Raw genomic sequence first — 21,193 nt, 5'->3', positions numbered from 1 at the left:
ATTACGTCTGTCTGATATGGAGCTTCAGATGAAAGTAGGAGAGCGCGGTGCGAAGCAACGACTGCACAGACAGGAGCAGGCCCATGATATTCCTCCTGTAGACTAATCTCCCTTTATTAAAGCCAGAAGGAGAGAGGGAATGGAAAGGGGTGGAGGGGTGGATGGAGAAGAGTGGAAGGAGGGGGGTGTCTTTGATGAGATCTGTAACTGTCAGCTACTGTACTTTTCTGCTCTCCTGCTCTGTCTTTGTCTCCCCACTTTGCGAGGCAAATGAACACAGCACCTATCGTTGCAAGGCAGGCAGGCTCTCATGCTATCACGCAAAGTAATGTACTGTGAAACTCATCCTTGTTGTTAAGGATGTCAACAATTTCTTTAAAAGAAAAAAAAAAAGGACAGATGTGGCTCTCCCTCGCCCCCCTTAAAGCTTTCTTTGTCTTAGTCGCTCCTCCAGTTAGAGGGAGTGGTAAGCCAGTCAGTGGTTTTCTGCTGTTTTGCTGCCCACTCTAATAGGGGCAGGTGGCCATCAGGTGGCCAAAACAAGAAACTGCCTTCCTTGTAGCACATATATAGTGCCTTGAAGTAGCATTTTTGTGACGTTACATTTTTATTTTTGTAACAGTCTAATAAAGTGAAGTGCTTAATTGTAATATTTATTGCAGCACCCATACCCCAGTGTACATTAATCATGCAATTATTATAGTTGTGCATTCCACAAATCTGTTCTTTATGGAAAATTATGAGAATAAGGCTATTGTTGTTGTTTGATGGGCCGGTGGTGGAGTCGGTCCTATAACCGGTGGGTTGCTGGTTCAATCCCGGCGCTGTCTGTCTCACTCGTGTTCTTGAGTTTGCTGGTGGGCCTGGTGGCACCGGTGCATGACAACCTGTCATGTCAGACTGGCCCCAGCACAGCTGGGGCCTCAATGTGTCTTTCCACCATCCGCTTGTAATTCACCCATGTGTGCGTGAATGGCTGAATGACTGATTGCGTGTAAAACACTTTGGGGTCCTCTGCACTTGATAAAGTGTTATAGAAGTACAAGCTATTGATCTATTACTGCTGAAAGAAAGCTCTAGGCAGTCGGGTTTCCACAACATCCCCATCGGTGATACATGGTGGTGGCAGCATTATGCTATGTGGATTTTTGTCTTCACAAAGGAAAGAGAATGTAGAAGGAAAAAAAGAAGTTGAGGCAATCCTAAGGCACCAAGCCGGTTTCCATGTATGTAGATAAATACAGGATAATCCTAGGGGAAATAAATCAAAGTTATGACTGAGCTGTGCTGTGAAGAAGAAAGGACAAAAATGTTAGTGTCAAGTTCAAAGAGACATACCATAAAGTAGTTGCAGCTGTAATTGCAGTAAAAGAGCTCTGCATTTACAAGGCATTGAATACCACACCTCCTCTTTTATTGTTTTTTTCAAAGTCTTGTACTATTTTTAATTCTTCAAGTCTATGATCATGTGGCATTGTGCTGTTGGTTGTGATTAAAATGTCTGTGCCATTCTAAATGATAAGTTGAATGTAAGCGTGTTTAAAAAAAAAAACAACTAATGCTCATTTACTCAATGTTAACAGGTTAGAGATTTCCAAAATGCCAAAAAGATAAAAAAAAAAGAATACACTTGTCATGGAACAACAAATGTACTTTAACAGTTCATTTAAAAAAATAAAATAAAATAAAGACTAAGGTATTTTAATTGGGATTCTTGGCTACCTACCCAAAATCACCTTCGACTATGTTGTGCAACTGTTCTGTTTTCAGACGTTGAGAAAGAAGGGCCTAAACGGCTGTGACAGCCCAGACCCAGACGCAGACGACTCGGTGGGCCACAGCCCCGAGTCCGAGGACAAGTACAGGAAAATAAACGAGGACATTGATCTGATGATCAGCAGACAGAGACTGTGTGTAAGTACTTAACCCCAGAGCCTTGCTCTCACCTTTCTTTTCCTCTCTTCCCCTGTCCCTGTTTTTTTTTTTCTCCCCACTCCCCCTGTGTCTGTCTCTTCATCTCCATGTCCCTGCCATCACTCCTTACCTTCATGTCTTCACGTTTCCCCCACCTCCTTTTTCTGTGGTTGTGGAACCTGGCCAGGCATTGAACAAGAAGGAGAACAAGGGCAGTGAGAGCCCGGAGCTCGAGTCTGCTCTCATCCTCACCCCACGCACTGAGGAGAAATACAAACAGATTAATGAGGAGTTTGATCACATGATAAAAACTCATAAGATCCCTGTAAGTACTGAGGGAGCAACCCCTTCGCTCAGCAGCTTCTCAATGGCAACTGTTGAGCTAACCCAGCTAACCACAGTTGTTTTTAACTGGACTAATTGCACAAAGAGAGTGAGAGTAAGCTCAAAGTGCGATTACAGTGTTTATTTACAATGAAGAAATTACAGTTCTTTAAACTTGCTTGCTTACATTTGAAGAACAGCCCTCTAATCTGACAGAAGTGTGACCGCAGCTCACAGGCGTTTTCCTCTATTAATTGCAGACTTTCTCTCAAGAAAAAAAAAAAAAAAATATCTGACTTTCCCACCTTGAACTCATTCCGCCCGCTTTACTGTTGCCTGTGTCCCGGGGGGAGTGTGGTGTGCATGTGTTTGTCCTTTTGCTGCCTGCACCAAAACAGCGCTCAGTCACCTGCAACATCAGGGGTTTGGGGCTAAAGGGGAGGTGGGGGGGAGGTGGCAGGCAGCATGGCAGAGAAACTGTAGCAGATGTTCCAAGTTCTTCGCAAACCTGAAATTATTGAAGGCTTCTTAGTGGACACATGTCAAGGTAGCGTCTGCAAGAGTTATGATGTTAATTTTGCAAAGTAAGCTGACACAAACCACAAAATAGGGACTTCTTTTCCATTTAAACTGACCCCTGCTCCTCATCCAGAATGTGCCATATTGGAATGGTTAGCTCTCTGGCACTTGCATAGAGAGACATAATTCCACAGTATATTAGTAAGAGGAGAACAGTAGTATCTAGCCCACGTGGAGCAGGAGGCGATGTGGTTAGAAAAAAGGCAGGGGTTGCTGAGTTGAGGGGTGGACTCTGTACACAACAAGTGGCAGTTCAGCGTGTGGTCAGGGCGCCTGCCAAACACTGGGCCTCTGGATTGCAGGGGACTGTTGGCAGGGGATGGGGGGGCTGTGGGGAAAGGCAAGGGAGGAAGATGAGTGAAAACAGGAAGGATGGCACCAGCTAGAAGACAGTTCACAAACGGGGCCCTTTGCTCCCAGTAATGAGGGACGTAGACAGCTCCCACTACAAAGAAGGCAATCATAAGCTCTGAAAGTCCAGTGAGGAATCTAAAATGGAAGAAATGGCGGACTGGGTGAGTGACTGGATTGGCAGTTACAGTGAAGCGTACAAAAGCTCACAATGAAAAATGGTAGAAACAACCATTTTTGTATGTTGAAATAATATTTGTCCTTAGCAATGTAGAGGGAAAAAAAATCATAGAAGTTGAGGCAATGCTAAGGCACCAAGCTGGTTTCCATGTACAGCAGGCCGATGCTCTCACGATACACTCCCTCCGCAACTTGAAGACACATGGCAGTAATTTAGAGGCCTATTTTCTACTTCCTAAAGCTAACATAAAGGATCAACCACTTCCAGGGCACTCCCAAGGTTAAATCCTTCTGCCAAATGACACAATAAATATGACAAACTGGATGCCTCAGGGCTGTCGGGTTAGCTTGACTCGTGTTCCTGATTGAGCTGCTGGCTGATCTGCGCCAACCATTTAAACACCTGGTGTCGGCTTAGTGACGCACAAGGGGAAATAATTCTTTATTTCATCTAGAAAAAACTTATTCAGGAAACACTGTTTAGAAGGTAAATCTATTATATTTTACTTTGGCCTTCTTAGGAAAACACAATGCCAAATCCTTATCCAAGTAACCCATAGAATTTATTTTTGGCTATTTTGTAATAGTCCAGAAAAAGCTCAGATCAGACATGAGTCTGTTTCTGATCTCAAGATGTAGGAAAGTAAAACAAAAAGTTGTCAGTCATGCCATTCTTAGGAATTATTTGTTTCCATGCTAAGTCATGCTAAATCAAACTCTAATGCTAAAGGGTTGCCATGGCCAGAGTTACTAACAAGATAATTCCTTGTTTTTTGTTGACAATCTTTCCTTGTCCTACTTATTCTTTCTTTACCACTGTCTTGTTTGGATTTTTAAAATTTCCTGTACATGTCCAGTCCATGTTTTTTTTTCACATTCATTCATCCACTTTTCATCTGTACTCTTCAGCAATTCTGTCTTTATTCTGCACTCCTGGAGTGTTTCTGAATCATCATTTTGTCACTTTTTATCCACCTTTACTAAAAGCCCTAATCTTTCATTTACTCACCTGAATGGTTGTTATCTTTAGTCTAATCTTTGTCTTTTATATATTTATATATATTTCTCATCTCTTTCCCAGCAGGCTGTGCCCCCATCGAACTACGACATGCCCGTCTCTATCCCCACAAGCAACCAGAACAATTTAATCTACAGCCATCCCGGTGGGTCCCTAGGCAACCACAATCTGTTGCCACTAGCGCACCATGGTCTACAGAGAAACAGCATGTCTCCAGGCGTGACACATAGACCCCCCAGTGCAGGTAACGCAGGTAGTGCCCCATGTGCCCCCATGCACCCCCCCAGCCCCAAAGCATGCGGTTATCCCATCTGTCTGTCTTTTCGAGCAAGCGTGTGAACCTGTCTGTCATGCTAATAGAGCCAGACACATCAAAACGTGTAATTTAATTCATGACAGCTACCCACAATGTTCCACCTAAAGGCGGTGAATGAAGCTGGAGTTTTTTTTTTTTTTTCCTCCCACATATAATCACATATTCCCTGCTTCACTGTTTTGTCAAAGGTAACAGCAAAATGATGTAAAACAATATTAAATCCCAGCCCACAGTTATTTATTGTGAGACTCTGGTGCTACTTATAAGCAGTTGAGCCTGTTGGTTTGTTATTGTTGTCCAAAGTCCTTTTTCTGTCCCTGTAGCCCAAAAGGCTGTTGCCCACACCCTCAACCCTGTCATTACGACTGGATGTCTGAAACGCAGAGCACAAACTAAATATGAGCTTTGGCGCTCACCGCATCCAGGGCAAAAAACATTCTCAACCCTCCCACTCTTCCACCTCGCATGTTTTAAAAATAATAATGTGTCATTTTTCTTGGACAGCACCTTCGTGCATCCGCAGTGTCGTCCAGTTGCTCAGTGTGCTAAGGGTTTAAGTGGGAGGAAGCTTTGCTTCTCGCGTCGCACCGACACACGTTGTGATTAAAGTGGGAGAGACAGGGAGGCGGAATGGATGCTGTGTGGGTGTCTATCCTCTAATGGTTTTTTCTCCTCTGCTTTGCTCGTTATTTCATCTTACAGGTGGCCTCATGGGTGCTGACCTCACCACTGGTGCAGGCACCAGTGCTGGTAAGAATGGCCTCGTCTTCTCACACATGTCTGCTTGCAGACACACAAACACACATCTATGTCACCCACTCACCCACTTGGGGCCATAAAACGCATGACTAACACTAACCCAAACCCAAGTGAAGATTTGGTCCATGATGTGTTGAAGTTAGTGGTCATGGAGTTCATATGGGAATGTTTGCTCAGTGCCTCGGCTGTGACACATCCTGCCCGCTTTCAGCTATAAAATGGTAAAACAAGTGGGGGGGAAACAGAAGAAGCTAAAAAATTGCACCGTATGCAGAAGCTAGGCTCTGAATCTCTGGCTACGTTTTACATATTCAAAAGAGGGAAGTTTATTATTTCTGTAAAACATCTTCTTTTATTAAGCGGTGCTGGTGGAGAAGCATGTTGATGAAATCTTATGAGATAGCTTTTGTTTGTCCACCAGTGTACCCACAAGGACATGTTCAGCTCGAGTTTATAGCAAAGGGACTCCCATTTTAATGGTTAAATTTTACGGCATGCAGTGCGGAGTGTAAAAATGGGGAATTGGGGGCGTTGGTCGGGCACAGCTGGGTAGCCTTGTCTAACACACACCCGCACACACACACACTCCCAAGGCCCTGACATGAGGGGTCAACGCCTGGCTCTCTGTCTGGTCACCCGTCGCACACAACAAACACGACTGCGTGCAACAACAGGGCCATTTGTTGTGGCGTACGTTCCATTGACGGCGTTCCGTAGTGCGTGCCTCAAACGCAGCCTTTGTGTTCCCTTCACTGGGGGGGAACAGAGGCACTCTGTGAAGGGCTCTGCGTCGCTCAGCAGCCGTGAAAAACACAACGTGGAGAGAGAGGGTCATGTGGAAGCTGAAAGATTCCATTCAGTACTCTCTTAAATCTCATTTGAGTGGGGGTGAAGGGGGTAGAAAGAGTGTCTTGGTGGGGTTGTAGGGGGGAGACCCCGGTGATAAATATCCACGGATGGTGGAAGCATGTGTGCAAATGAAAAACAGTGGGGGAACACAGATGGAAGTGTTCTACTAACTTGGTCAGCCGTTTTAATGATGTTGCTACGAACTTCATTAGAGTTACAGTCCCTTTCTTAAGTTTTCGTGCCGCTTGATCTTTGTCTCCTTTTGTCACCTTACAACCGGAAGCTTTAATGTATTTTTATTGGGATTTTATTTGATAGACCAACACAAACTTGTGCATGATTGTGAAGCAGAAGAATGATTGTACAATTTATTGTTTCCAATTAAAATTAACTCCTTTACTTGTATGCCTATAAGAAAATTGTACAAGGAATGCCTGGTTGTTTAATTTATTCTCAGCAAAAATACGACTTTTCTAGAGAATATGAGTGAACAAACAATTTCATGAAGATCAAGGGAGACGGGCCAGGAATAAAGTCATGAAAATGCTTAAAGCAGTGTTAGGTTAGTAAACTAAATCCCAAGTTTTAAACATTTCACAGACCACTGTTCCAATGATTATTCAAAAACAAAAAAAATATGGGTCAGCTGCAAAATTACTGTGTTGTGACTTTCCATCTAACCTGGCAAAATGGCATGGAGAGAATTATTCAGAGAAGCAGACACGAGGCCCATGCTAACTCCAGAGGGTCTACAGAGATCCACAGCTTATGTGATTTAGAAGAAAGTGTGTGTTAGAATGGACCAGTTAAAGTCCAGACCTAATTTTTTTTTGAGAATATGGTAAGAAAATGTATGACCACATATGCCAGCTTTCCAGCCTACATGGGTTTGAGCTATTTTACCAAGAAAACTGACAAAGTCTTCCATCTTTAGCTGCTTAAAGCTGGTAGAGACATACCCCAAAAGACTTGCAACTGTGTTGGTTTATCACATAAAAATCCCAATAAAATTGCATGTGGTTGAAAAATGTCAACACTTTCGTGGGAGCATGAATACTTTTGCAGGGCAGTCAAGGTGTTTCAAATACTGTTGCTCCATAAAGAGCCTTCTGATGCCCATGATCTTTTCACTGTGTTTAAATAAACAAAATCCACACTTTGTGGCCCTGTCTTAGATATGTCTATATGTCTATGACAGATCTAAGAAACCAAAACCTTTTGGATGGATGTCTTTCAGATATGCATGTAAACACCCATTTTGTGGCACTTTCTGCAAGAGTTCAGTTTCTTTGCGAGACTAGTTGTAAAACACTGTGTTTCAATCATATCTGGGACCAATTCTTTGGAGAATTGACTTGCAATGTTAACCAAAACACCCTTTTTTCTCATCTTGTGCAAATATGGTACATGAAACCCAGATGTGGGGGTGTATTCAAAATCACTAAAGGTCCCCAGATAATTCTAGTCTAGTGTAAATGGGGCATGTCACTGAAAGGCTTAGTCATCATGTCTTTTCTATGGAAATATTGCAGGCGGTGTGTGTGCACATGTGCATGTTTGCTTATTTATGCAGTATATTTTCAATCTGTCATTCCCTTAGCCGGCTGGGAGAGAGTACGAGGTGGTGAAAGGGACAGAACAGGAGAGTAAGAGGCCCGTCGAGCAGAACTCCGGCTTAAGGCCCCAGCTTGTGAGATCCTAGCGACTGCCATGAGCAAAACTAATTACCCATGATCCACATTCCAATCAGCACCCGCCTCACTAAAGTTCTGCAAGAATCTCTCTTCTTACCTCCCAGCTTTATCATACACCGTTCACTCCCTTAAGTCTGTTACACGTGGAGCTGGACGAGTAGTAGACTGCGCATGGTAACTGGCAAAAAGTGGCCTTCAACTGCTTAAACAATGTCTTTCCTCGGTCTGAGCAGCACCAACTGCACCAACTGTGCAAATTGCGAGCTCGAACGTGACACCTTGGTTCAGTTGGAGAATTCGGGGTTGAATGCACATTTGGCCAAACCGCAACGGAAGAGTGTGTGAGCATGGGGAATAGAATGGAGCACGCCTGTTAGACCACAACAGGACATCAGAAATTTGTTCAGTAACAGTTAAATGTACAAGAGTTTAACCACACCTCTCTTTTTCTGTGTGTGTGTGAGCGTGAGCGACGTGTGTAAGAGGGAAAGAAAAGGGTGAATGAAGACACTGGAGGGGCCTTGTCAAACACATGTCCTATGTAGCCATGGAGCTAAATTAACGTTGACCCCCCACACATGCACACTTATAAATAGCAGAAATAGCATGAAGCTGTTTATCTCAATCTCAGATCAGATTTTGTTCGCAGTCTGAATGTCTAACATAGCAACAGAAAAAAAAAGGGGCTACTTGATAAGCTGTATTTAATTTTGGTACTTCCTCTAAATAGGTGACGCCAGCCTGCGTGCAGCTCCGGTTTGCAAAGCAGCATAAAAGGAGTAGGAGGAGGAGGATAGAAATGAACTCTGGGTATCATGTCTTCAGCTGATGTGGGGATTCAGTCCATGTTGAATGCTACCACCCTCAAATCAGCTGCAGAATAGAGAGATTTGAGTCGCAGTTCTCGCTTCATTAGTGTAATTGGTCGGTGATTTTACTTTTGAAGTGCTTAAGGACTGGCCTCTGCCACTCATGATTACAGTCATCCAGCATATAATTGACTGGACGGGAGCCATCTCTACAGGGCGGGAACACACAGATGTCTGATTAACTGGCACCGTGATGAAATCCATGTCTTCTTGACCAAAGTGTGTATTAACGTCTCTCTGTAGTGCGGCGTCTATTTTACTCATCTGTAGAGAAACACTGATGTACTTCCTGCTGGGTTATTTACCAAAGTATATGTGCATGTGTTGTGCGGTGTGCTTTGTGTGTGAGTGAGGTCTCATTCATCCATCTCCACATGCACCCACTCAGTCTCATAAAGGACCCGCCATGAGAATGAGAAAGCGGCAGTGCTGAAGAGGCAGCTGCCTCTTTACAAGTGTGAGAAAGACACTGGAGCTAAGAGGGGTCCGACACAAAAACACATGTGCAATCATATGCAAGGCTTGGAAGCACCCATATGCCATGCTGGGCAACCTGTGCTTATAGCGCTTTGTAAAGCAAAAGTATTCATTCCCCCGTGAACTTTTTTCGCAATTTGTCACATTCTACCCACAAATTTCAATTTGTTTTATCGGATGTGTGTAGTATCTGTGAGGCCCTTAGTAATTGGCCAAAATAAAGTCCCACAAGTAACCTATTTAGTAAAGTGAGTCTACCTGTCTGTAATTTAATGTCAGCATGAAACCAGCTATTCTATGAACGGACAGCATCACAAAGACTAAGGCACACAGCAGGTCAGAGGTGACCTTGTGGAGAGTTTTTCAAGCAGTTTTAGATTATAAATGTTCCAAGCTTTCAACATCTCACAGTGCAGTGTTCAATCCATCATCTGAAAATGAAAGGATTATGGCACAACTACTGTCCACGTCAACTGGCGAGCCAGATGAGAAAAGCATTATTCAGAGAAGGAGCCAAGAGACCTTTGTTACCCCTTGTGGAGCTGCAGAGAGCCACACCTCAGGTGGAAGAATCTGTCAACAGGGCAAGTATTTGTCATGCAGTCCTCACATGTAGTCATTCTAAAGCAGAAAGACAAAAAGACGTCTTGCTTGTAGTTTTCCACAGGTCATTTGTGGAATACAGCTGACATGTAAAAGACGGTGCACTCTTCAGATCAGAGCTAAATAGTAACCTTCGTGACCTTCATGCAAACCACTTTGTGGTGGAAAACTATCTTTGCACGTCAGCCTGAACACAACATCGCTGCTAAGGAAAGCGATGGTGGCAAACTCATATTGTGGGAATGCTTTTATTCAGTAGGAACAGAAGAGTTTGCAAAAGTTACTGGAAGACGGATGGAACTAAATACAGGGCAAACCTGCAAGAAAACCTTAGGATGATGAGGATGTTCTCTTTCCAGCAAGACAACAGCGCTAAACATCAATGCAGGTGCTGCAAGGGAATACTTTAGATGAAAGCATATTTGTATGCTTGCCCGTTGGAAGCACAGATCTAAATCTAATCTGTGGCAAGACTAAAGATGCTCACAGATGCTCTCTATTCAATGCGACTAAGCTTGAGAGCTATTCTGCTGTTAGGAATGGGCAATAATGTGTGTATGTGCAAAGCTGGTCGAGAAATACAGCCAAAAACTTGGTGGTTCTATGCTCTAGTTGTGACTCACTGGAGCTTATTATTAATTCATGCCATAATTTATAGACTTTTCATTGTTAAAGCATTTGTGAAAAATCACAAGAAAATATTTCATCTTGTTGTGTAACATGACAAAATGTGGAAAGATTCAAGGAGGGTGAAAACTTTTACAAGACACTTCATGTGTCACTTATAAGAAAATCTCCGGATTTACACACAGGCCGAACTGCCTACAAAAAATATATATATATTATAAAACATACACAAAATGACATACTAACTCAATTCTAACAAAAGCTTAAACATGCTTATAAATCACACTTTTCAGCAATGACAGCGCGACATGCTGTTTTTCTCGTTTTCTTGCCGGCCTCATTTTCTCTCACCGCCAGCGGTCGTTTACTCTTCAAATTGTTCAAATTGAGCTTTTGAGACTTTTCATTTCCAAACAACAACAACAACAACAAAAAAAAAAAACCTCGCTCTCAAATTAAACAAAGATCAGCGAGGGAAATTGCCCAGGAAGACATCTGCGTCTCATTTTTCCCCTGGAGTATATGATTAGGAAATTCATTTATGTCTAACGTATAATTCCTGCCCGTCTTTCAAGTGGGAACGTCCACACTGCGCCCTGCGTTCTACCCCTTTGGAAGATCGGATGGGGAAGTAAGGGGAAAAACAGCCCACGGTACGGAGTTAGAAACAAAGACTTTGTTGCCTGGCAGTCTTGTCTTCGCTCAGACTTTTTTTAATGATGTTGGTAGGATTTCACCCCACCATTTTTCTTGTGTAGGGGAAAGTGGATCTTGACCAGCAACAGAGTAGATTTTTTTGTGTGGAACGATGGCTTAGTTCTGCTTTATTTTGATTTATTTATTGACCTCATTCTTCTGTGGTCTTGTGACCCATAATTAGATGTTTTTACGAGGTTAATTCACTGTGGCTGAGACATAAAGTCTTTGTTGACAGTGACTGAGGTAAAGGGTGTGTTCATCATATGACTTCCTAACAAATGACTGTTACTGTTGTGATAATCTGTTTGACTGCGGGTCTGTGGGTGTGCTTTTCTATGAGTCCCCATCTACTATAAGTGTCCCAATAAAATTCCTACCACAGGGTTGGGGAAAGGAGACACAAACACCTACAAGTGTCCAAAGGGAGAAAATAATCTCATCTATTCCCTGATTAGGCATATTGGAGTCAGCAGGGGACAGAGTTTAGCTAAACTTTTCTAAAAAGGTTTTTAAAAAAAAAAAATAAAAAAAAATACAACAACACCTCAATTGTTTTTGTTACATATCAAGTCAGAAAAGGAGCATTTTTAATGTTTTTCCATGTGTGTTTTGTTCTGTCAGGAAATGGCTACGGGAACCACCGCAACTCTCCTGGCCTGCTAGTTTCCTCAGGTGGAATGAACAAGAACATGCAGGCAAAGTCCCCCCCACCCATGAACCTGGGCATGAACAACCGCAAACCTGACCTACGCGTGCTCATCCCCCCTGGGGCCAAGAACAACATGCCCTCCATTGTGAGTAATCTCTGCATCCTTCATTTGACATCCTTTTTCTCCTCATCTGCTTTCCCCATTGTATGTGATATGACCTGTATCTGGGTCTCTTATTGTTTATTTTCTTTTTCTTTCTCTCACTGCTGCTTTTATCTCTTTGTATCAGACTTGGGTTGATTGATTCATTGTTATGGGAACAGGGTTTCTGCAAAGAGCTAAAAAAAAGTCCTAAACAAGTCTTAAACCACTTCAGGACCTAAACTGTCCTAAATACATCCAGATTTTCTGAACAAAATCTTAAAATACGTTTGGAAATCTGTAAAAAATTATATATACGCTTGTATTTTCTTTTGTCTCTTCCATTGATTTTTGTATTTTTCTTGTTTTTATTTGTCTTTTTTTTATTTTTGTGCTTTTTCACAGAAAATTACTGCTGTCTGCATAGTTCGTTGAATCTGTTCTTACAAAGTAAATAATTAATTTAATTTGTTTTTCATATACCTTCATTTTAAATAATGAGTCTCTAGAAAATGTCTCAAAAGGAATTTACCTCCTGAAGTTTGCAGAAATCCTGTTCAAAACAATATCTTTTCCTTTTTGATAAATCTTTTCAAAAACTTTGTCTTGGCCCAAGGCTGATATTTTGTCAGAGACCCACCATAGATTCTGCTGTGTCTCTCTGCGCTGGCATTTAAACTGTGTGATCTGGCAGTTTTGCCTCATCCACTTTCAATCTGTTTTTAGTTTTAGTTAGTACAGGTTCACTAGCTTTTACATATATATATTTTTTTCCAATTAGTTTTGGTTTCATTGGTTCAGTCCTCAATTAGTTACATCCCTACGAGCTCCCTTAATGTGCTCAGTCATATGCACTAATTTTAATGTATTACCCTCCCCTTTCAATGCCATCAGTCTGAGGATGTTGACCTGCTGTTGGTAAGTCAGACTGCCACTCAAATTTAGAAAACGAGACAACCTCAATGTAGTCAAAACCTTTGTTTTATTATAACAAACCACCTCTGTAGTTTGAGTGGGCACATTGTGCCTTAGAATCCCAACAGCTGTACCTTTTTATTGTGGGATATGTTTTTCTTTTCTTTGTTTAAGAAGAGCAACTCCTAACTTATAATGGCCAACTTTTCCCCCCCTGTTTCTGCTGATGACATATTGCGAGGGTGCATAGTGCCATCCAGTGGCGTGTCTAAGTAAAAACAACCCAACCACTTGACTGCCACAAGCCCAGCTGCATCTCCTCCTCCCTTCACTCTTCATGCGTTTCTTTTTCTAGCTTCCAGAGGGTTAAAAACACCTTCCATGCAGATCTTAAACCTCTAAATGTCCACACAAAAAACACCAGACACTTTCTGTTTTTTTTTTTTTTCATCAAACCTCTATTGTTTTCTCCATCTCCCTCCATGAAAGGCTTTCCCTTGCAGTTGGCACCATACGTTGCTATGGAAACCCATGGTGTTACTATAGCGACAGCAGCCCCTTGTAAAATCAAAAAAAGAGAGGTAAATGATGGGGTTGGCAGAGTTCAACCGAGCCTCTTGTCAAGTGATTAATTTCCCCTGAAGTTGGTACCACATCTGATCTCTCAGCATCTGCTGGCATAAAGAAAGAAATTACACATGATACAATGTTGGCTACCTTTTTTTCTTTTTTTCTCCTTTGTTTCCCGCAGAAGTTTGGTTCATGTTCTCAAGCTTCTCTTATGTCTTGTTTCTTTTTCTCTTTCTTTCACAGAACCAGAGAATTAACAACTCGCAGTCTGCTCAGTCGCTGGCCACTCCTGTGGTTTCAGTAGCAACTCCCACTCTACCAGGACAAGGCATGGGCGGCTACCCATCTGCCATCTCTACCTCTTATGGTACCGGTACGTACTTCAGCGTGTTCCTTCTCCTCTTCTGTTTTTTTTTTTTCCACTAACATTATTTAATGATGTTTATTTTACATTATTAACATAACTTAAGTTACTTTACACTTTAGTCAAACGACTCAAATTTAACAACAGAAGTTTTATATAAAACTCCTGAGAATGGACAACTCAGGAGTGTGTATATGTATTTATGTATGAAGTGTAATTTCTGTCCAGAATCTGGTGCTGAATCGGGTACAGTCGTACCATGATCATTAGAGCAAGGAAGTGTGGGCATGTGTCGGAAAGTCAAATCAGCATCTCTTAAACAATTCTCAACAGAACTCAATAAAGTTCTCACTGAACCAATAGCAGTATTTGACATCTCTATAAATCATTATTACTTAACCTTTGACCTCCGACATGCAGCAGTATGTCTCTTCACTGTTCCTTCAGAGTGCATTGCTGTGATTTTCCAAATAAAATTAAGAATTTTCTTGCATCTGAAAAGAGCCACTGAGCAAAAGTCCAGCACTTCTTCTCCCTAGTAAAATGATTCTGACAACTTTGCTAAGGAGTGCTGTTGCCCATGTATACACCTGTGTCCACACTTTGTTAATCTCCCCCAAATTTGAAAGGACTTTGGTCCAGTATGTTGCTTGTGTACCTTTTTTCTGGCCGTATTCCTTCTATTCTACCTCCTCTTCATATGCCTGGATACACTATTTGAACAGCCAGCTTCATTAGTAATGACCGTTTGTAGTTTACCTTCCATCTGGATGGCATAAGTGAAATCCTGTTGGACAGCTGTCAGTCAGTAGGATTGTGCAGACATAACCTTTTAAAAATAAAAAAGCATTTTTCGTTCATTTTATGTAATATTATCATTTTCTGGGAAGCAAGTTTTCATAAGTTATGAGCCACATTTACCAATATAACCAGAAATAATATTCTGAAATGCACCAATGTGTTTAATGTGTATATGTATATGGCATGTGATTCCTATTTTTAGAATTGCATAATAAAAAAAATATATTTGCATTTTCAGAACTAAGTTGCACTTTCGAAGCTCTCCAAATGTTCAGTTGTAATATAACCTTTTAACAGCAGAGGGTGCTATAGCACTACTAACCATCATGGAATAGGATTCACGCATTGTACCGGAGCTATTCACTTTTTACAACTTTAAGCTTTTGTAGTCTTCATCCTACTCTTTCTTTTCTCCCTCGTATGTTTGTGTCCAGAGTATTCCCTGAACAGCGCAGACCTGTCCTCGTTGTCTGGCTTCAACAGTGGCAGCTCCCTGCACCTCGGCTCCATGAGTGGCTGGCAGCAGCAACATCTTCAGAACATGCAGCATTCGGCCCTCAGCCAGCTCGGGTGAGTACAGGAGACTTACTCTTTAGGTGTTTGTGTTGTTGGGGAAAATGCATGATAACACATAGATAATTAACAGAGATGTTTGGTTGAGTTGCCACGCTAAGACTTCTTCACTGTTCTACATCTTCACTTGTTAGGTCAAACACTAAATGACACCTCACTGTTTTCACATGTGTGTGCGCGCGCGGGAGAGCTGACGGCATGCTTGTGTGTACAGAGTTGACTTTACAATCACCTCGTCTCTTGCTCTGTAATTCTGTAACCCCTTTGCCTTTCCTTTTTCCTTCCAACAGAAATTGCTCTAGCTCTCACTTATGTCAGGGTTCAAATCTATCCCTGCCCTCTGCTCAAAGCCTGCACATCAAGTCCGAACCTGTTTCTCCTCCTAGAGATCGCACCAGCAGCACACCAGGGGGCTACGGCGGCGGGGTGCCACCCAGTCAGAACCCCCAGTCCCGCCAGGACTCGGGACGCTCCCCCGTCGATAGCCTGAGCAGTTGTAGCAGCTCCCACGAGGGCAGTGACCGCGACGAGCACAGGAACGAGTTCCACTCGCCCCTAGGACTGGCCCGGCCTGCCCTGGACGAGCGAGAGAGCCCCTCCATCAAACGGGTGCGGTTGTCAGAGGGATGGGCGACATGATAGCTCTGCCGACACTCCTGGCTGTGCCCCAAGTTGCCCGGAGACCCTGACAATGCAGCATTTTGATGCCCCCAAAGTCAGCTCCCATCTCCTTGTCACGCACCACCCGATCCCACAGCCTCTCTCCTTTTATCTCTTTAAAGATGAAGGAAAGAAAAGGGACAACCCTTTTCAAAAAATGTTTTGTAATTTCCTTTTTCTTTTTAATTATTATTATTTACTTCTTTTTGTTGAGTGTGTGCGTATGTGTGTGTGTGTGTGCTTTACTTATTGACATTATATAAACCAGTGAGGGTGTTGTAATGGGCTTTTGGGGGGTTGGGGGGGCGGACGTTGGTTTGGATGGGGGATTTTTGCTGGGGAACTATGCATAAAATGTATTGAGTGTGGATAAAAGAATCACATGCATATATCTCTACACGTATTTATGTGTACATATATGCATATCATCATATAAAAAGAAGTAGTCAGGTACTCCGTCTCATAAAACAACGTACTTACAATTTGCCTCAGTGATGTATCATTAACTAGAAACAAAAAAATTAATTAAAAAAAAAAAAAAAAAAAAAAAAAACAATAACATGACAGTGAGTGTGTCCAGAGGGAGGGGGGGGGTAAAAAAAACAAAAAAACACCTTGCACTTGAGTTGGACAAAAAGTACGTCTGTACAGTATCAGTTTCATTGCTTATATTCCTTCTCCGCAGTCCTCCCTTGCAAAAACGTGTTAACATTAGATGATGTCATGTTGCAGGTTCAACGTATTTATGTAAATAGTGGATTAACAGGTGTGGGGGTGAGGGGGGGTTGTTGCAGGCAAGGGGTTAAAAAGTTGCCAGACATTTCAAGATTTATGAACTCAATAAATGAAAAAGCTATTATGCAACATTTGAAGGATTGTACAGGTAAACATGCAGGAACCCAATGCTAGGTGTTGATTTTTTTTGTTTTGGTCTCCGGTTAGAGGACGGAGTGAGGACCATCCTTCGATCTAAGAGCTGCATTGGTGTAATCATGAAAACTCGGGTTCTAGTATTAACTTCTCAGTATTGATGAACAAAAAGAAAAAGAAATGACAAAAAAAAAAAAAAAACAATTGTACGATACACTTGCTTATATTTTCATATGAAAGGAATACAATGCAAAGCATTTTGTGGCTTTTTGTAGTTTCTATAAGCCAGAATGTGTTTTTGATAGCTTTGCTAATGAAAGAGGGATAGTTCACCCAGAGAAACAGAGAGGGATGGGGGAAGCGGGGGGATGACTGGGCTTTCACGCCCTAAGCCATGAAAAACAGATTGAGATCCAATGCTTTGCTGAACTGTTTTATCTTTGTAGAGGTTTGTTTTTAAACGTGTATTTCTAATTATTATATATAATAACGGTAATATTAAGAATCTTTAAAAAAAAATCTGTGAAATTAACATGCTTGTGTATAGCTTTCTAATATATGAATATATATAATGATTTTTTTTTTTTTTTTGGTTTCTTAGTGAAGTTTCTATGTGCAGTTGCACATGTTGTCTGGTTTTTGTTTCATTTGAACTCTGAACAGTGCTGTTGGAGGGGGTTGTATTTAGACTAACTTTAGAAGCCAGCTGGATTTGTGCAACAGAGAGGAGATGGGGTCTGAATGCTGACAAAACAAAACAAAACAAAAAAAAATCACAAAAACAGTGTGCTTGTGGAAAACGTCCGCAGACTGAAACTGGAGATGAAGAGAAATAAAAGGCTCGATGTATTCTGCTCATCTCACACACCAAGAAATATGATGGGAATATAGTTGCATTTGTATAAATTTAGATGAATCACTGGGATTTAAAAACGATCAAATTTAATCCCAATAATCTCATAAAGCAGTTGTTTTTTTGTTTTTTTTTGACATTATACTAAAATCTCAGGTCTTCTCCAATCTTTAATGTGTTTTCTAGATGTTTGACAAAGCTCACCCGAACTGTACTGTTTCCTTTCGAATCATATTTACCTAATGCAACTTTGCAAATGCATCATGATGAATTCCCATTGACCATCATTATTATTTACCAACCTAAGCTGATTCGTCCCCTTGCGGTCTCCGCTCCAGTCTTCAAAACGCATTTCCACTTGAGGCCACTGACAGTTCAGCAAAAAAGGAAGAAACTGATCATGCTGGTATATGGGAAAAGCACAATTTGTTAATTTTAGATAAATAGTTGTTTTGGACTTTTTTTTTCTTCATTTGTTTTTAAACAATGAAACTAGCCACATATCTCTCTCTGCCTCCCACTCCCGTATCTGCTGTCACTTAAGTGTTATACTATTTCTGTGTGCATATTTCATGCAGGTTCACAATGTTGTTACTGTATACAGTCTGTGTAGTCAAACGGGGCAGAGCCCCTGTAACGGTGTTCTTTCTTTTATTTTTCAAAACTTCAATACAAAAAAAAAATAAAAAGCAAACAAAAAAAAATACAGTTGGAAAAATAAATAAATATGATGTTTCAGGCAGCATAAAGTGTGGAGAAACCAAAGCCAGTGGCATTTCTGTATTGTAAAATCAACTTTTATTTTCACATCCATTATGTTTTTTTTTTTTTTTGCAAGCATTGAAAAAAAGATAATAAAAGAATTTGCTCAAATGTACAATTGCTTTTTTCACATTTCAAACAGTTAGTCGGGTGTAGCTTCAGGTTTTTTTTTTTTTTTTTTTAATCTGCTTGAACAGTTTCTCTGTTTGATCGCTCTTCTTTTCTTTCATCTCCCTGTGTATTGCATTGCAAAAGGTTCATAGTAGCAAAAAAAAAAATAAAAAATTGGGTTTTTGCTCAGAATCAAGAAATTCATCCAGACCTGTCACCGCTCCCTGCTCTAGTTTTAATGATTTTTTACCAAAGACAGAGAAAATTTGTAGTGTTGCCTTTTTATTTAAACACGTCTGGTGTAAGTGTTGGTACCTCAAAATTGACCTAAGCAGTACCTCAGCTGATTTTTGATAAAGTAACCTGCAGTGCAAAGGGGAGACCATTCAGCTGTACAGTCATGTGTATTAACTTACAAATGCTAAATGTCCTGGCATTTACACAGGACTCTTTGTTGCTCCACTGTGTTTGTGGTTTATTTAAGTTGTGCTCAAAAAGTAAAAAAAAAAAAAAAAAATGAAAAGAAGATTTTTTAAAAAGTGTAATATGGTATAAAAAAAATAAAAATAAAAAATACTTCAAAGTCAGTCTTTAGTATCAATGTAGCTTGTATAAACCTGAAGAAAATGGGAGAAAGTTTGGAAGTAATGTTTTTTTTGTTTTGTTTTGTTTTGTTTTCGTTTTTTTTTTCCTGGAACGCAAGAGAGCGGCTTTCAGCGGCATAAGCTGGCCTTTGTCGCCACTTGAGACTAAGATGGTTTTAAATTAAATCACATCTCTGTAACTCAAGGGACTTGTTTCAGCTGTATGTAGTAAAATAAAATAAAATAAAAAATAAAAAAACGTGTGGGGATGGAGTCCAAGTCTCCTCTGCTTGAGGGAAAGGCTATTTGTATTTTGCAGAGATTTCAGTAAAGTTACTGGCTTTCTTAGTTATCTTGATGTGACTCAGTGTGATTTTATTGTGTTGGATTTGTTTCTATACATGCTTGTCTAAACAGTTATGCATTCCATTTAGAAAAAAAAAAACCCACATCAATATGATAGTATTCTCTGGGATTTTCTGAATAACAATGTCGACTGCTTAACACTCAACAATGGAAAGAGAGACTGCACTTTTTTTAAATTTAAACATACATTAAACAATTTAATGAAAATCTTATTTTTTTCTCACACTTGTAATTACAGCGGTGATATATTTTATTAGTGAAAAAGGTTTCTTGCAAATCAGAGAACATACACGTGTTCCTCATCAGGCAGAAGAAACAGTACATGAAAAAAAAAAAAAAAAAACGTTTGTGCTGGCTCAAGCCACGATTGGCTCATTGGATTCTAAATAAAAATATTGAAAATAATAAAACATAAAAGATAACCAATTATACAGGGAAAATATATGTCATCTCAATATCTGTTGCCATTGTTTTTTGGTCATGCAAATGATTAACACAGCTTTAACACATAGTTGAAAATAAAGCAATCAATGAGGTTAGCTCAAATGGGTTCTTATTGTGGATATCTATAATTTTCACATCACTGCATTGCTCATTTGTGAGCTTGAAATATGGTAGGCATAATCCGGAGAGTTGCTTCATAATAATGTGATGACGTTACAAAGAAGTCCTTCAAGAAATAAAGTTTAAAGAAAGAAAACCAAATGGAAACAAGATGCCATTGAGCCTTCAGCTCTCACTTTTCTCTCAATTCCCTAAAATCTATAATATAATATATTTTAGGTGAACCTTTGGATGGTTAATATTAAATAGTGGTAAAACGCAAAATGCACATTTTATTTCAATCTTCATCACCACATGGAAACTCACAGCAAGCTGGTAGAGCTCATTTGATCTTCAATATAGTCATAAGACAGTATAGGGAAAAAATAAAAATGCCAGTATTCTTTTAAACGTTTATTCTTTTTCTTTCTTTTTTTGACTTGTACAAATTAAATAAATTCACAGGTTTCGCTGCGCTGCGGCTTTATTGTGAAAAATTTGCCATTTTGACGTCATTGCATGGCGCTTTTTGAGCTTACATTATAATAGGCCTAATAAAGAGAACTGCTGTGATGACGATGAAAGAACAAACGAAAGACAAGAAAAGACGTGTCTTTTCTTTTGATGAACAAAAAAAAATAAATCATCAAAGGAGGACCCGTGCTAAATCGATAGTCATCTTTTCGTAATAGGTAAATAAAAAAATAATGAGCCTAGCTGAAAAGTAGCTTCGTTATGAGAAACCTGCAATGTTGACGTCACTGCATGCCGTATTTGTGATCTTACAATGCATTTGGGCCAATCAGGACAACTGATTAGATTGATGTGACGACCTTACAACTACATCAGTGACCAAAAAAAAAGGGGAAAACGTGAAACATTAGGAATAAAGACAAAAAACAGGACAAAGATATGTTAGATCCTGTCTCTGTTTGTTCATCCCTTACCTTCAATTCCGTCTACGCTACAAGGAAACACGACACTTGCTTTGAACATTATCGAAGTCTTTTTTTTTTCATTCTTTGCATATAAAGGCAAAACGCAAAGTACAAAATGTTTCAGTTTCTATTCATCCTATTTGATGTCAAGTGAACTAATAAATTGCAATTCATCGGAATTATCTCAGTTGTGTTATTAAATGCTCAATGGTGCGCAGAACGTTAACATTCTC

The 21,193-nt window shown here is 40.5% G+C and overlaps 1 protein-coding gene across 8 annotated transcripts in view; it reads left to right on the top strand.

Moving 5' to 3' along the window:
* Positions 1 to 19,465, top strand: part of mef2cb (myocyte enhancer factor 2cb) — an 84,560-nt gene extending 65,095 nt beyond the window's left edge. For 3 of the 8 annotated variants that reach the window (XM_088008940.1, XM_088008939.1, XM_088008938.1), the window contains 7 exons: positions 1,771 to 1,914; positions 4,430 to 4,610; positions 5,385 to 5,432; positions 11,881 to 12,053; positions 13,779 to 13,908; positions 15,135 to 15,270; positions 15,564 to 19,465. In XM_088008940.1, coding sequence (XP_087865066.1) covers positions 1,771 to 1,914; positions 4,430 to 4,610; positions 5,385 to 5,432; positions 11,881 to 12,053; positions 13,779 to 13,908; positions 15,135 to 15,270; positions 15,564 to 15,912 — 1,161 coding nt within the window. In that variant the 3' untranslated portion in view covers positions 15,913 to 19,465. Of the gene's footprint in view, positions 1 to 1,770; positions 1,915 to 2,101; positions 2,240 to 4,429; positions 4,611 to 5,384; positions 5,433 to 11,880; positions 12,054 to 13,778; positions 13,909 to 15,134; positions 15,271 to 15,563 lie in introns of all 8 variants that reach the window. The other 5 variants (XM_088008945.1, XM_088008942.1, XM_088008944.1 and 2 more) reach the window with 5 other exon arrangements.
* The last annotated feature ends 1,728 nt before the right edge of the window (positions 19,466 to 21,193 follow it).

Source organism: Poecilia mexicana, unplaced genomic scaffold, assembly GCF_051168715.1.
Source record: "Poecilia mexicana isolate PSO_F unplaced genomic scaffold, ASM5116871v1 scaffold_9, whole genome shotgun sequence".
NCBI classification, from domain to species: domain Eukaryota; kingdom Metazoa; phylum Chordata; class Actinopteri; order Cyprinodontiformes; family Poeciliidae; genus Poecilia; species Poecilia mexicana.
This window is presented reverse-complemented; position numbering and strand designations above follow the sequence as displayed.